The 13,702-nt window shown below is 39.0% G+C and overlaps 1 protein-coding gene across 1 annotated transcript in view; it reads left to right on the top strand.

Annotated features, from left to right (window-relative positions):
* Nucleotides 1–13,681, top strand: part of LOC131220301 (uncharacterized) — a 28,110-nt gene extending 14,429 nt beyond the window's left edge. Inside the window, exon 3 of the mRNA XM_058215251.1 lies at nt 10,208–13,681. Within this exon, the coding sequence (XP_058071234.1) occupies nt 10,208–13,244 (3,037 nt within the window). The 3' untranslated portion in view covers nt 13,245–13,681. The remainder of the gene's footprint in view (nt 1–10,207) is intronic.
* The last annotated feature ends 21 nt before the right edge of the window (nt 13,682–13,702 follow it).

Below are 13,702 nucleotides of genomic sequence, written 5' to 3'. Positions count from 1 at the left end.
CTGTATGTTAGCTATTTAGACTGGTGTTTTTTTAAAAAAAAAAAAAAAAATTAAAAATAAAAAAACTAGGATACATGTGGGTCACCTTTTCTTTCTTCTTTTTTTTATTTTAAAAAAAAAAAACTTTTTGATAAGAAAGATTTTCTCTATGGCTACAGATTGTCGGTGGCCGTGACTTCTATAGCTACGGATTTAAGCCGTAGCAAATGTTTAAAGAGCTACGGTACCTATGGCTACAGTCGTACTGTGGGCTAGACATCTTTAGCTACGGATTTTATCTGCAGCTTTTAACTAATTTTCTAGTAGTGTAGCAAAAAATTGATGATTTAGCGGTGCTCACCACAACTATCAATAAAGGTCCTGACCATCGGTAAAGCCTTTACCGACCGAGGCTTTACCGGCTGTTAGCTGACCGCGGGCAAAAGATTTGCCGATGGTTTTCTGGGCCTTTGCCGGTGGTTTTGACCACCAGTCAAGGCCAATGTTCTTATAGTGCTTCTTTCCCTACTATCCAAAATTACAGTAATTGAATGGTCTTAAACATCCAGGGCCTGTCTTCTACAAATGATCCTGTCCATCCATTTTGGATGCAACCAACTAAAAAATTTGGATCATCTCATGAGTTTGCCTTTGTAGGGCATCGATGGAGATGGTTGAGTGGACATAACAAATGGTTCAAATAGGTGATGCAGTAGATCATTCTCTAAATTTCTACAGAGAACTGAGAAGGTTTTTGGAACAAGCGGTTGGACTATGAGTCACGGTCCACTCAGTGAATAACTTCCAACCTGTTAAGTGGATGTGGCATCCAATCTTTCCAATAGGTTAACCAAACCATGAGGATTGCCTGGTGAAAAGATCATCGTCTAATCATCAAGTGGGCCACGCCATAGAAAACAATATCAAACCATTGACCAATTGAAAAATACAAGTGTGACTCGTTGACTGGAGATGGCTGTTTTTTTTTACAATGTGATACTCCTGTGTGGCCAACTTATTGAATGGGTTGGAATTCATATCCTCTTAATAAGTTGAAAGTTGTCCATACGGTGACCTAACAGGTCATAACATGTAGTCTAACAGGTGTGACATCTTTTTTTTTTTTCAACGAATTACCAGAAGCTTTTTAATATGAAAAAGGTCAAAAGCACTATCCACTTATGTTCATCTCAAGAAAAACGTCTCACCACAATCATACATTACAAGAGATTTCAAGAAAAATCAACATTAAAAAAAATGCATGTGTCACAGTTTCAAGGTTACAATTTATTACCGTTGGTTGCTCAATTTGTTTTTGGTTATGGGGGTGCCAAAATCGATATAATCTTTCAATCCAAATTGATCAACTTTAACCCCAAGTACTAAAATAAGTAAATATGTCCAATACGGAAGTTATCGGACGTATATGACAGGATTCTAAGAAGACTGATCGCTTATTCAGTCATTTGAAGAAGTTTACAACAATAAGGTGATAATTGGAGTGCGGGGGTTCTTCCTCCAATGATAGGTAACTTTATGTCTTTCATAAGAAAAGACTTTTAAAATACCCATATAAAAAATGACTTTTGGAATACCCGCATAAAAAACCCACAATCGGTCGCTAGAAGCAACTCAAAGAATGGTCTCTTGAAAGAACTAGCTGATATTAGTTAAAGAACAAATTCATCGTGTGAGCGTAGACTTGAAATACAACTAAAGATTATAGCTAAGAATTATTACTATTTTTATGATAAGGTAAGATAAAAGATAAATTTGTCTGAATTGTAGTTTGTTGTTTAATATTGGTTGGGTTTTAATAGGTTTTTCTTCATCACATTCCTCTGCTTTTTAAAGATATCTGTTGGAGCTTATTCATTCATATAATTCTTCCATTATTGCAATAGTTACAGTAGTCCAGATGCCACTTTCTAAATCGTTTTCTTGTTTATATCATTCTCTTGTTATGTTTTCCTTCTTGAAGTTTGTTGGTCGAGGCTTTATTGTCCTCGGACACCTTTTATATCTTAAGCAACTCGATCGCGTTTATTGTACATTGACCACAACACTTCGTCGGTCATCCACTGATGTGTGGAACTAATTTTATGTCAGCTATAACTTTATCCACTTTCAATTCCTCATGTAATGCCACATGTCGCCCTCACATTAGATTTCTCAAAAAAGATAGAAATAGGGTACAACATTACCGCCCATGTCATTTTGCCTTTCGGAAAAAGTCCGTTGCTCGATATCTGTTGCTTGATATCATAAATGCAATCGACCATTAATTCACGTGTTGTTTCCCAATTGATTATACTCGACCGATGTCATATCAAGAGATATCATTTCACTTTTCTAGGTTATTCATGTGACATGTCACATAAAATGAGTCATGATTATCTTTTTATTACTACTCACATATCACGACCGATATATAAGCAACTCTTAGGTTAGTGCTTCTCCCCTTTTACCTCCTATTCAATCAAACTTTTCTCAGTTCCCTCTCCTCAGTTCGTCTTGGTTGCATCTTCTTCTCCCTCTATTTCAGCTTTCCATTTGGAATTCTTCATTAAAGACATTGATGTCCTATCGTCTAGAGTGATTAATGACCGCCTATTCATCAAAGACATTAATGTCATATCGCTCACTCACAACTAATTAGGATCAAGAATCACAGAATCAGTCACGTCAACAACCTTATCTCCCAGTCAGCTTATTTCTTCTTCAGAACTGACCGGCCAAGTAATTGCGTCGGTTGATAAAGTAGAAACACTTGAACAAAAGATATCTCGACCAATTGAAACTGCTCCTAGTCGATCTACCGAAATTCTAATGGTCGACATCTCCACTCCTCTAGGCTCTCATGTCTTGCCTTCTTCTTGGAAGGAATTGCCTTTTGTAAAAGACATTGTCTTCCTTCAATCAAGCCTTGCCACGTGACATCACGTTGGTCGAATATCCTGCACCTTCATAAAAAATTCAACAACTATAGGAAGAAATACAAACCCACATTCATTCTGATGCTCGAATGAATCCTTATTAACAAGCTACCTACAGTTTATAAATTTCTAAGCATGATTCATGAACACCAGACTACAATCATTGTGGTCAATATACTTCAAGCTGAGCATTGAGATATCTCCCTCAAAATGACTACGATCACAACAGTTAGGGAGCAACTTGGTGTAATATACAACAACCTAAAAGAATCAAATGCATCCTTGACCAATCTAAAGGCCCAAATCTCAATCATGGAAGAGAAACTGAGATTGCTAAAGGAAGAATAAAAGTCTTTGACCAAAGGGTCAGAAGGTTGAAATCAAACAATTGTGCGCCTTCATGCAAAAACATACTCCATTGAATGGTGAGATTTCACACTCAGAAGCCAAAACCCAAGTTGTACTTCATTGTTAGGAAGTCAAGTGATCAAAGCTTTTAAGAAGCAAATATGTTCTTCTTATCTTTCAATTTTTGCTACTTTGTACTTGTCCATTGTCGATCATATAACTTCTTTATCTTCAATACAATCAACTAGAAAACTTGCTCATCATCTATATTATTTTATCTATAATAATTAGCCTTTTCGCATTTGTTCATAACGCTATTAATAACAAGTTATTCATGAGAATATATTCATTTTCTTTCCCTAGAAAATGCTTCATGCAATTAATAAGCACTTCAATCAATGTGACGCCTCATCTTCAAGCGTGATTGTTCACCATGAATGCTTATTTAAAGGAATGTCAAGTGCTTATCCCTCTGCACACCCAAATTTTCTTTCTTTTCATCTTCAAGTGTTCTTTCTTTTTTCTAATGGCCGTTACACCCATGCTTGTTGTTGATCGGGCTCAGAGGTTTCTTAGAGAAATCATCGCCATGGATATTGAAACTTTCACTCATTCCACCCTTTAATATGACATTTATCCATTCATTTGTGACCTTCAATTCATTGTCAAGGATAATGCTCCCTTGATTGAACATCTAGATGCTTTGGCAAAACTCTAGAGCATCGACGACGTATACTTCATTGTCGAGAAAGATCTAAAAGAACTTGATACTCATGTGAATGAGTGCACTGCCATTCACAAGGAGATGAACAAACTTTCTGATTAGTACAATTGGGCTTGTTATAACTATATGCACTGGACTTAGCAACAACACTTTAACAAAGTGATGCTAAGAACTTCGCAAGTTCATCGTAGAGAAATCAATAACGATCTCCATGAGACCGAACGAATCTATCCTAGAAGATGCCGGGACTACTCCCAGACCCTCCTGAACTTCATCAATTCTCAGGTCGACCTCTATCAAACTCGGTCGTGTGAGTGCAACAAACAGAAGAAAAAAGTGGAGTACAAAGATGATATCATTGGTTGTCGCATTGATGAAATGTTACAATTTTTTTTCATAGGAATTTCAACAATTCTTTATCGATATTATCCCAAATAACATTCCTGAAAATAACACATTTGTTAGTAGAATGTAACTGAGTTCCATGCTATTTCTAGGAATTAATTTTCTTTAATTCTTTGGTTGTTGGAATTTTATGATTAACCAGAATTTTGATAAATTTTTCAGCTAACATGATATCAAAGATTTCAATAGCATGTGAAATATCAAAGGAATATGATCTTTGAACTTTCTGAATAGAGGATGTTACTGCCTTTGGTTTAACTAAGGTCGAACATGTGAATGGCTATTTAGCTACTATTTCATCCACTGCAACATTATAATTAGGGTCATAATAATATTCATGTTGATGAATTGTTTTGCCTCATTGATTCTTGAAGCAGGGTCTCATATTGAAACACTTTCCTAGTCAAATCATAAAGATAACATAAAAATTTTCTTCCTTTTATTACCAATTTTGTATGGAATTCGGTAGCAGATTGAAATACCAAGTAAATGTTACTCCAGTGAGTGAAGGACCAAATAACTGTAATTTTTTGTACTCATATTGGCCAATTCTCCAAAATGTATGGTAAATCGACCTGTGTTCTATGATGGATTGACATATATCACTTGTAAACAGCGTAAAGTCAAGTTGATAGTTCCTCAAAAATAAATATTAATGGTCGATCCATTCAGGATATGGTTTATGATAAACTGGGTTAGTAGTTCGGTCGAGAACTTGGCCTTCTACTTCTTTAACCAATTGAACAATTTAGTTACGCTCCTAGTATTGTTGTGCATCAACTGGAGGTACTTTAGGGACATCCTCATATTGTTCTTTATTATATGGTTGATTTCTAGGCAAGGATTTCCCCCATGTGATGTAGAGTTGGTCATAGATACTTTTATGGCAAAGAAAGACCAGAGGCAGAAACAATCCGGATCGTCAGAACCTTATATTAGTCGTATCTTACAAACTGGGATGAGTTTTTTGACATATTATACATGATTTTGGGGTAGGAGGACCTACTTAAGCCAACTAACCCCGTTGTGCTGGGTTCCCCATTCAAAATTTGCAAGATTCCATCAGATCAACTGTCAAAAGTCCTGTTTAGTTTCATTTTTATTATAAATAGCAATTTTTAGTTTAAATATAACTTTTAATCCTTTGAGTTGTAGAAGTCGTGCCCAACAAGAAAATGGCTTAGAAAAGTTGGAAGAATAATGTGGTTGTGCCAAATTGGACACTAACTATTTTTGTCCAAAATCCACAAAGTCTAATAGGAATAGAGGTCATTTATAAAGAGTAAATTTATTATTTATAGTAAGTCACATTTTTAGGGTGTTTGAATTAGAGTCTAAGTATAAAACTTTGTCTTAGGTATGAGTTCCTTATTTAAAGAGTTTTAATTTTATTATTATTATTTTTTTTTATGATCAATCAAGTTATTTCAAATTTATTAGGAATTATTCCTACTTTGATCTCTCGTGAATTCGAGGAAGTTTTGTGAGGAGTCCATAGAGCATTAAGGATTTGGGTAGTTATCACCTGAGGTAGACAATGATTGACCTCATCAAGTCCCTTCTATGCCACCAGACATCCCTTGATTCTTAGCTTCATGAATTACGTTTTTATTCTCACGTTTAAGACATCTGAAATCTACTAGTGGCGATGAATTTCGCATGTCCTATATAGGAATACATTAGAATGTCTGAAATCTACCGATATTGGTGAATTTTGTGCATTCTGGATTGGATTAGAGATAAGAATAGGTGGTGTGTTTCATTGTAATGGAAGTGTATGTGGCATTGGTTGGACTAGTGGTATAGGTGCCCGATTTCTAATAAAACTTACATTGTCCTATTGCTGAGGTGCAACATGTGCTCTATTATTGAACAATGCGACCAACCAATTCATACTTTCGTTGTAGCCAACCATCCACCTATTAAAAGCCTTGGTTTGAACTCGCGAGTGTTCTGCGGTGTGTTGGATCCCCCTTAGCATATCAATCATCCTAGTTGACATAATCTTAAGAGTTTCAACCCGAGATGCCGATGATCTATTTGAATTTCGGGGAACGAGCATCTGATTAGGTGGTGAATTTTCTTGCTCAACTACTTATTGGACTTGCAACTCCTCGTGAGTAGAAGGCTCGTTAGCCACAACAGTAGTTGTCGAAGTATTACGATCACCCATTTGGCTCATAATTCTGAATGATTATTACACCAAAAAATATACTTGTGTCAACCAAATGTTATGGCAACCAAGAAGTTTGGAGTCACACCAAGTATGTTAAAAAATCATGGTTATTAGATTTATTTTGGTTATGCGAGGGAGCCATAATCGATATAGCGGCTCAATCTAAATTAATCAAATTTGACCCTAAGCGTCAAAATAAGCAAATATGTCCAATATGAACGTATATGATCGAGTTCTAAGAAGATCGGTTGCTTACTCAGAAACTTGAAGAAGTTTATAATGATTAGGCGATAATCAGATAGTGGTGTCCTTCCTCTGAAGATGGGTAACTTTATTTCTTCCACAAGAAAGGACTTTTAGAACACTAGTGCAAATCGAACAAAAGGAAAAACTCATAATTAGTCGCTAGGAGTAATTGCAAAAATGGGTCTCTTGAAAGAACTACTTGATATCGGATGAAGAACCAATCCTACATATGAGCGTAGACTTGGCTTATAACTAAGGATTATGGCTAAGAATTATCATTACTTTTATGATAAGTTAAGATAAAAGATAACCACAAAATCAAATCTTTACTTAGGTAGAAGAAACAGACTAGAATCAAATTCAAGATTGTAATTATCTATGGGAAGAAAAGGGAAGAGAAGAACAACGAGGGAGAAAACGAGAGAGAGAGAGAGAGAGAGAGGGGGGTTAAAAACCCAGTGGATGAGTTCCCTTTTTTACACTTAGGAACAGTTTAAAACTGTTCACATTTCCTAAACCAAACACATTGCCATTCCTAATAAGAGATTTTAGTGTAGTGACAAGTCAATGCTCACCCTCCAAATTGTCTCCCTTGGTGTGACAGACTTGAATTACAGATAGACCTGATTATCCTGCCTTATGCATAAATTTAATATGACATCTAATGGTTAGAATGAATTTTATATGACCAATACAGTGGGCCCCATAATAATTAAGGGTGAACATTTCTCTCCCAATAATTTCCTTTGATGTAGCCAACCCAAATAATAGGTCAACCTGATTTTTAATAGTAGTGAGAGGGATCCTCCAACTTGTTAGAGTGGATTTCCCATAAACATCACAGTCGGGCCTAACTGACCCATCAACCCATTTTATTTTGTTGTAGGCATTAAGAAAGTAATGGAAGGCGGTGGAAGATAATTACTTTGCAAAAGTTACGGAGATAAAATCTATATTAATTTGGTACTTTTTGCTCAAATTTCTTTTATTTAATCAGGTTTGTTGGAGTACATAGGTAGGTATTGCAATATGATATGCTGGACTTTATCCATTGTAATTGGGTTCTTTCCAATGATCTAAACCGCTTATGTGGTAAGGATTCTCTTAGATGGGAAACTTCTGGAAAATCTATAACACTGACTGTTTTAGACCTTAGTATAAAGGTTACCGTAACCGTTCATTATCAATGCAAAAGAGCCACATTTTAATGATTGAATTGATCCAATTTTAGAAATTTTATTTATTTTCCATCCCCCAAAACAGGTGAGAATAATCATATAAACGGTTCGGATAATTGATAGATCATTCATATTCAAAGGTTAACCCCAACATATCATACAATGTATTGAATATTGTGGTTGCTTCATTCCAACGGACCGGAATCTTTACAACACATGTTTCAGGCAGTGTGTTAAACGCTTAAAACTCTGTGATGCCCATCATGTCGTACATTTAAATACATTCCGTTATTGGCAAGTCCGGTGTCCCCTGGAGATGAAGGCATGGGTTGCCAGGATAAATCATTTATATCGGTTGGCCGCCTTGACCTTCAATCACACTCCTCGAGGTAACGGGCCAGCAGATGGAATGGCCTGGGAAGGGAGCAGGGAGCGGGAGCCAGCTGAATTCGCTTCATCTTCATATGTCTTCCCTTCCTTTGCAGGTGCGTGGCCTCATTTTCCTGGATAAGGCCGGGTTAGGATCAAGTAGACCAGTCTCAAACTAGCTAGCGGTTTCTTCCTAGTCTGTGTTGTGGGGCCTTAGGTAGCCTCCTTTGGTTGTTTTTTTGTCTAGCTTAGCCCCTGATTATATGATAGGTGTGGGCGCCGTTTTCTTTTTGTTCGGTCCCACCCGAATGGCTGTAATTACTGTGACTAATGAATTTAGTGGAAACAGTCCACTTTCCAAAAAGAAAAAACTAACTCCGTTCATCATGTGATAAACCATATTTGAACCGTACAAACAAAAAAAAAAAAAAAAATCAAAATGATAGAAAACTCGGATTAGACACACCAGGAAAGAATGTAAAAGGGTTTCTAGAACCTACAAGTTCATGAGGTGTGGCCCACCTGAGTTTTGGATCAGAATAATTTTGTGTCTCTTCATCCCAATGAGTTGCTTAGCTAGTTCAATAAAAGACACACATCATGTTAGCTACACACAAATGTATTGTTGGCATCAGCTGTTCATTGTTTCCTGTAGTTTTGGCTCACATAAGGTATGGATTTCGCTGGGTTTTGGCCCCACAATACAAGGACAGCATTCAAGGACTAGGGTAACACGGACGCGGATTACTCACTGAACTCGCGAGTGTCACCATGTTCTGTAGACCCCACCATGATGTATGTGTTGTATCCACACCGTCCATCCATTTAGAGAGATCGTTTTAGGGTATAAGTCAAAGAATGAGGTAGATCCAAAACTCAAGTGGACCCACCAAAGAAAACACCAAGGATTGAATGCCTATCATTAAAAACTTCTGCGGGCTCCATAAGTTTTCTATCAAGCTGATATTTGTGTTTTCCTGTTTTCCATGTCTGTGTTAACTTATAAACAAGTTGGATCTCAAATAAACATCATGGTGGGCTACAGGAAGGTTTCAACGATAGGCGTTACTGTCTCTAGTGTTTTCTGTGGTGGCATCGCTTGAACTTTGTATCTGCCTCATTCTTTGGCTCATGATCTTAAATGATCTCTCCAAGTGGATGAATGGTGTGGATACAACACATACATCATGGTGGGGCCGAAGAAGGTGGTGACATAACTTCAGTGGCCAGACTCACTCATGTCGGGTCAAGTAGCTAATTCTCATCCAGGTAATACCTACTGAGATGTTACATAAGTAACAGCTAATCTACTCTACTCCATACTCGGCCAAACAAATTACAAACACTTTCAACATGGGAGCGGATTAGGTGCACCCGGGCCTCTCCCAACACGGTGCTGCCCTTACTGTGGGGCCAACTTGATGTGTGTAGGGTGTCCACTTCATCCATTAGTTTTTGAATATCATTTTAAGGCTTGACACAAAAAATGGAGCATATATAAATTTTAGGTGAACCACACAATAGAAATAGTGACCATTAAAAACTTTCTAAATCCCACTGAATGGTTTATTTTCCATCCAATGACAAAGTCATACAAGCCTAGGAAAATGATAAATAGCAGCTTCATTCAAATCTTCTGTGGCCCTCAAAAAGTTTTTAAGGATCATGAATCACAGCTGTCGTGTGGTCTACTTGGAACTGCTGCATTTTTAGTCCCATGCCCTAAATAATATGAAAAATCCACGTGGATATACTGTACATATATAAAGGTAGGCCCACGAGGTGCATGTGAAAAAAAAAAAAAAAAACATTTGATCTGTTAAAACAAGCCTTTACATCTCTAATCAATGGATGGCTGTCGTATTTTCAGAGATAAGAGAGACCCACAGGCATGGCTAGACGAGATGTTTCCATTGTCCGAGAAGGGAGGAGAGGCTATGACATTCGAAGGAGGGTCAGAGAATTTCACCGCTGATGTAGAACGTGCTGGGGAAAAGCTCTTGCAATGCTTGAGGAATCCAAAGATCAGAGTCATTCATGTAAAGGGATATGACGGTGTTGGGAGATGGAGGATCGCGGAATATGCAGCTCGAAAATTGAAGGGATCAGATGATCTCTTCGAATTTCAGATAATGGTAAAGCTACCGAAAAGGGATTGGAGTCCTCGGAACGTGCAGATGGAAATTGTGCAACGCTTTGGGACAACGGAAGGTGTCGAAGGCAAGGATGATGACGATAAAACGGATGTACAGGAGGAAGTCTCGCTTAAAATCTATGAATCACTGATTGGAAGGAGGTTCTTACTAATACTAGGAGATGCCACCACCAACATTGATTTAGATGCTGTGGGTGTTCCAAGTGGTAGAAAGGTACTCTCTTATGACTCAAAGGTTGTATACGTTAGCAGCAACAGCTGGTTGTATTCGGAGAAGAGCATTGAATATGAAGACTTATCCATAGATGTGTTACGGGACGAGGCTGTCGCTGTCACTTCTTCTCCCACAATCGCTGCCTGTTTCACTCCCCATGCTGTCCTTGAATGCTTCTTCTACCTCCTGTTATTTTCAGTAAGTTTCTCAAGGGGTTTTAAAATGAGTTTGCTGACAAGGTATTGGATTGCAGAGGGAATTATGGTTATGAGAGAGGGAATTGAAGAAGAAGAGGATTTGACGACATTGGAGAAGAAGGTGAATGCTCTGCTTATAGAGCTCGAGGATCGTTCCATGGTACAGGAAGTGGATGCTGATGTGAGGGTGCCCCGACGTTTAGCTGAAAAAGCTATAGAACTGGTCATGTCGAGTAACAGAATAGCTTCAACTCATGGCAAATTCTGGATCCATAATTCTTCCCTTCCGACAGAGAACATTGGCGAGTGGGAAGACATTCAAAGGATGGCGATATGGTTTCTACAACCTAGTGATGACCTCCCTCTTACTCTTAAATTCCCCAAACTCTCCACTCTACTGCTCGAAGGACCCGGTAGTCGTCGTCCTACCCTTCCAAACAACTTCGTCTTCGAGCAAATGCAAGGCCTTCGGGTCCTCATCCTCTCTTTCTTTAAAATCAGATTTCTGCCCCTCTGCATCTCCTCCTTGCACAATTTCAGGTTCTTGTCTATTCATAGATGTGAACTTTTAGAGCCCGAGTCTCTCCTCTCTTCCTTGCAAGCTTTGGACAAACTCGAGTTCCTTCAATTTGAACGTACTCCTCTGAAATCGATACCAGATGAGTGCCTTCAGCACAAGAACAACCTTCGATCTCTCCATCTCTCTAACACAGAGACCAGATCTCTTCCTTCCTCTTTTCCACAGCTGCACAACCTCCAACAACTCTCAATAACAACTTCCTCATCTCTAACGGAAATTCCAGACGCTTTCTTTGAGCGTTTGCCATGGCTTCGGGTTCTCAACTTAGCTCATGATGACAATCTAAAATCTCTACCACCTTCTCTCTCCAAACTGGTCAATCTTAGGCAACTCATATTAACAGGATGTTCTTCCTTGAAGATTAAGTTGCTGCCTCATTTGCGAAGGTTCTCCAAACTTGAGGTGCTTGACCTCGACTCTTGTAACGCCATCGAAGACATAGAAGAGGTTTCTTCTTCTCCTGGGGCTGTCTTGCCAAACCTCCAAAAGCTTGCCCTGTCTCGTATTACGGCCATTAAGCAAGTCATCCTAAAAGGTTGCAGAAGCTTAGAATCCTTATGCTTGTCTGATCTTACAAGACTTGATGTGCTTTATATTTCAGGCACTCAACTCCAACAGTTGCCTGAAGGTATCAGCGCAGCATCTCATCTAAGGCGGCTGCACATGCTCCACATGAACCACATTCGCAAGATCAACTGGGATGACTTGCCTACTGAGCTGGAAGAGCTCAACTTTGACGACCGTGGAACCTTTAATTCACCAAAGGATGATGAAAATCCTAGTGATGAAGGTGGGGCACGCATGAGGATAAGTAATTACAAGCTTTTACAGTCCTTAAAACCATCCTCAAAAGTATTGAGAGAAAAATGCTTCTCTCGATTCCATATCCGCATCTCTCCTTGCCCAGGAGGAAGAGAAAAAGGCAGCCATCTCCAGGGAAGGAAGTCCGTATACAAGGAAATCGATTTGAAAACCCAAATCTGTTATTCACCTTGTCCTTCAGGCCATTTCGAAAGGCAGTTGGAGATACAAGGAGGTAATAGGTGTCCAAATGGTATTCATGGGGTTCTCGGTCGTACAGAATTACTAACTCTGTGTGACAATGCCTACATCCGAAAATTATCAGATCTTGGTGATGCTGATGAAATGAAGGAATTAAGAGAATATCTGGTCATGAGGTGTGAACGGATAGAGATATTCCTTGGTGAAAAGAATCAATGCTTTGAACGATTGGAGAAGATATGGATGTCTGATCTTGCAAATCTAAGGAGCGTGTGTGACGGCATGGGTACGATCATAAGCTTCCCCCTCCTGAAGCACATACGTCTGGACTGTTGTCCAAGACTCGTCAACTTCTCCTCCTCAGGTGTCAGCTTACCGTGCCTGGAAAAGCTCGAGATCGGATTCTGCAGTAGACTTGAGTCGGTGTTTCAAGGGGACACTGTGGTGGTGGACGACTCTCTCCAACGGCTGCACACGGTCCATCTGTGGGAGCTACCGAAGCTTGAGAGAATTTGCAGCGGCAGGTATTTTCCAACGTTGAAGAAGCTGAGAGTGAGAGGATGTAGGAAGCTGAAGGCGCTTCCGCTTCGAGCCGGCCCCCACAATGCTATTGGGGGTAGTGGTGGTGTTGAGGTGGGAGGTGAATTGGGGTGGTGGGAGAATCTCAGATGGGAAGATGAGAATATCAAAGGCCACATCCACTTCATAGAATGGTACCCTCTTAAAAGGCACTGAACTGAAGGTTCTCTTTCCCCTCTCTGCTCCTCTTCGGTGGTGTGATGGACGGTTTCGATTGTGCTTCGTATTTTCTTTTCTTTTTTTTCTTTGTTTTTTTCCTTTTTTTCTTGGCTTGGCTTTCCTTTGTTTTGCGTGTGAATGCGTGTATTGAGCTCATCGACAGGGATGATGGTGTGATTGATTTGATTGAAGTAGCTGTATTCTTATGCAGCTCCTACTCATCCTATTAGTCCAGAATTTTAGTCTTGCATTACAAATAAATACAACCTCGGCATAGTTAATGAGTGGGCCGCCCACAGAAACTGATGATCAGGCTATTTTGCTCAAGTCCTCCTTGGTCCCTGCCTGTGCCAAGCAGTGGATCCAGATAGTTTCGACTCATATGTTGCTTTTCTCTCTTTCATGTTCTTGTAAGTGCCTTATACATTGCCCTCACCTGGTATTTGATGCCTTGT

This window comes from Magnolia sinica, chromosome 12 (assembly GCF_029962835.1).
Source record: "Magnolia sinica isolate HGM2019 chromosome 12, MsV1, whole genome shotgun sequence".
Taxonomy (NCBI): domain Eukaryota; kingdom Viridiplantae; phylum Streptophyta; class Magnoliopsida; order Magnoliales; family Magnoliaceae; genus Magnolia; species Magnolia sinica.
The sequence above is the reverse complement of the archived record's forward strand: the minus strand, read 5'-3'. Positions and strand labels throughout refer to the sequence as shown.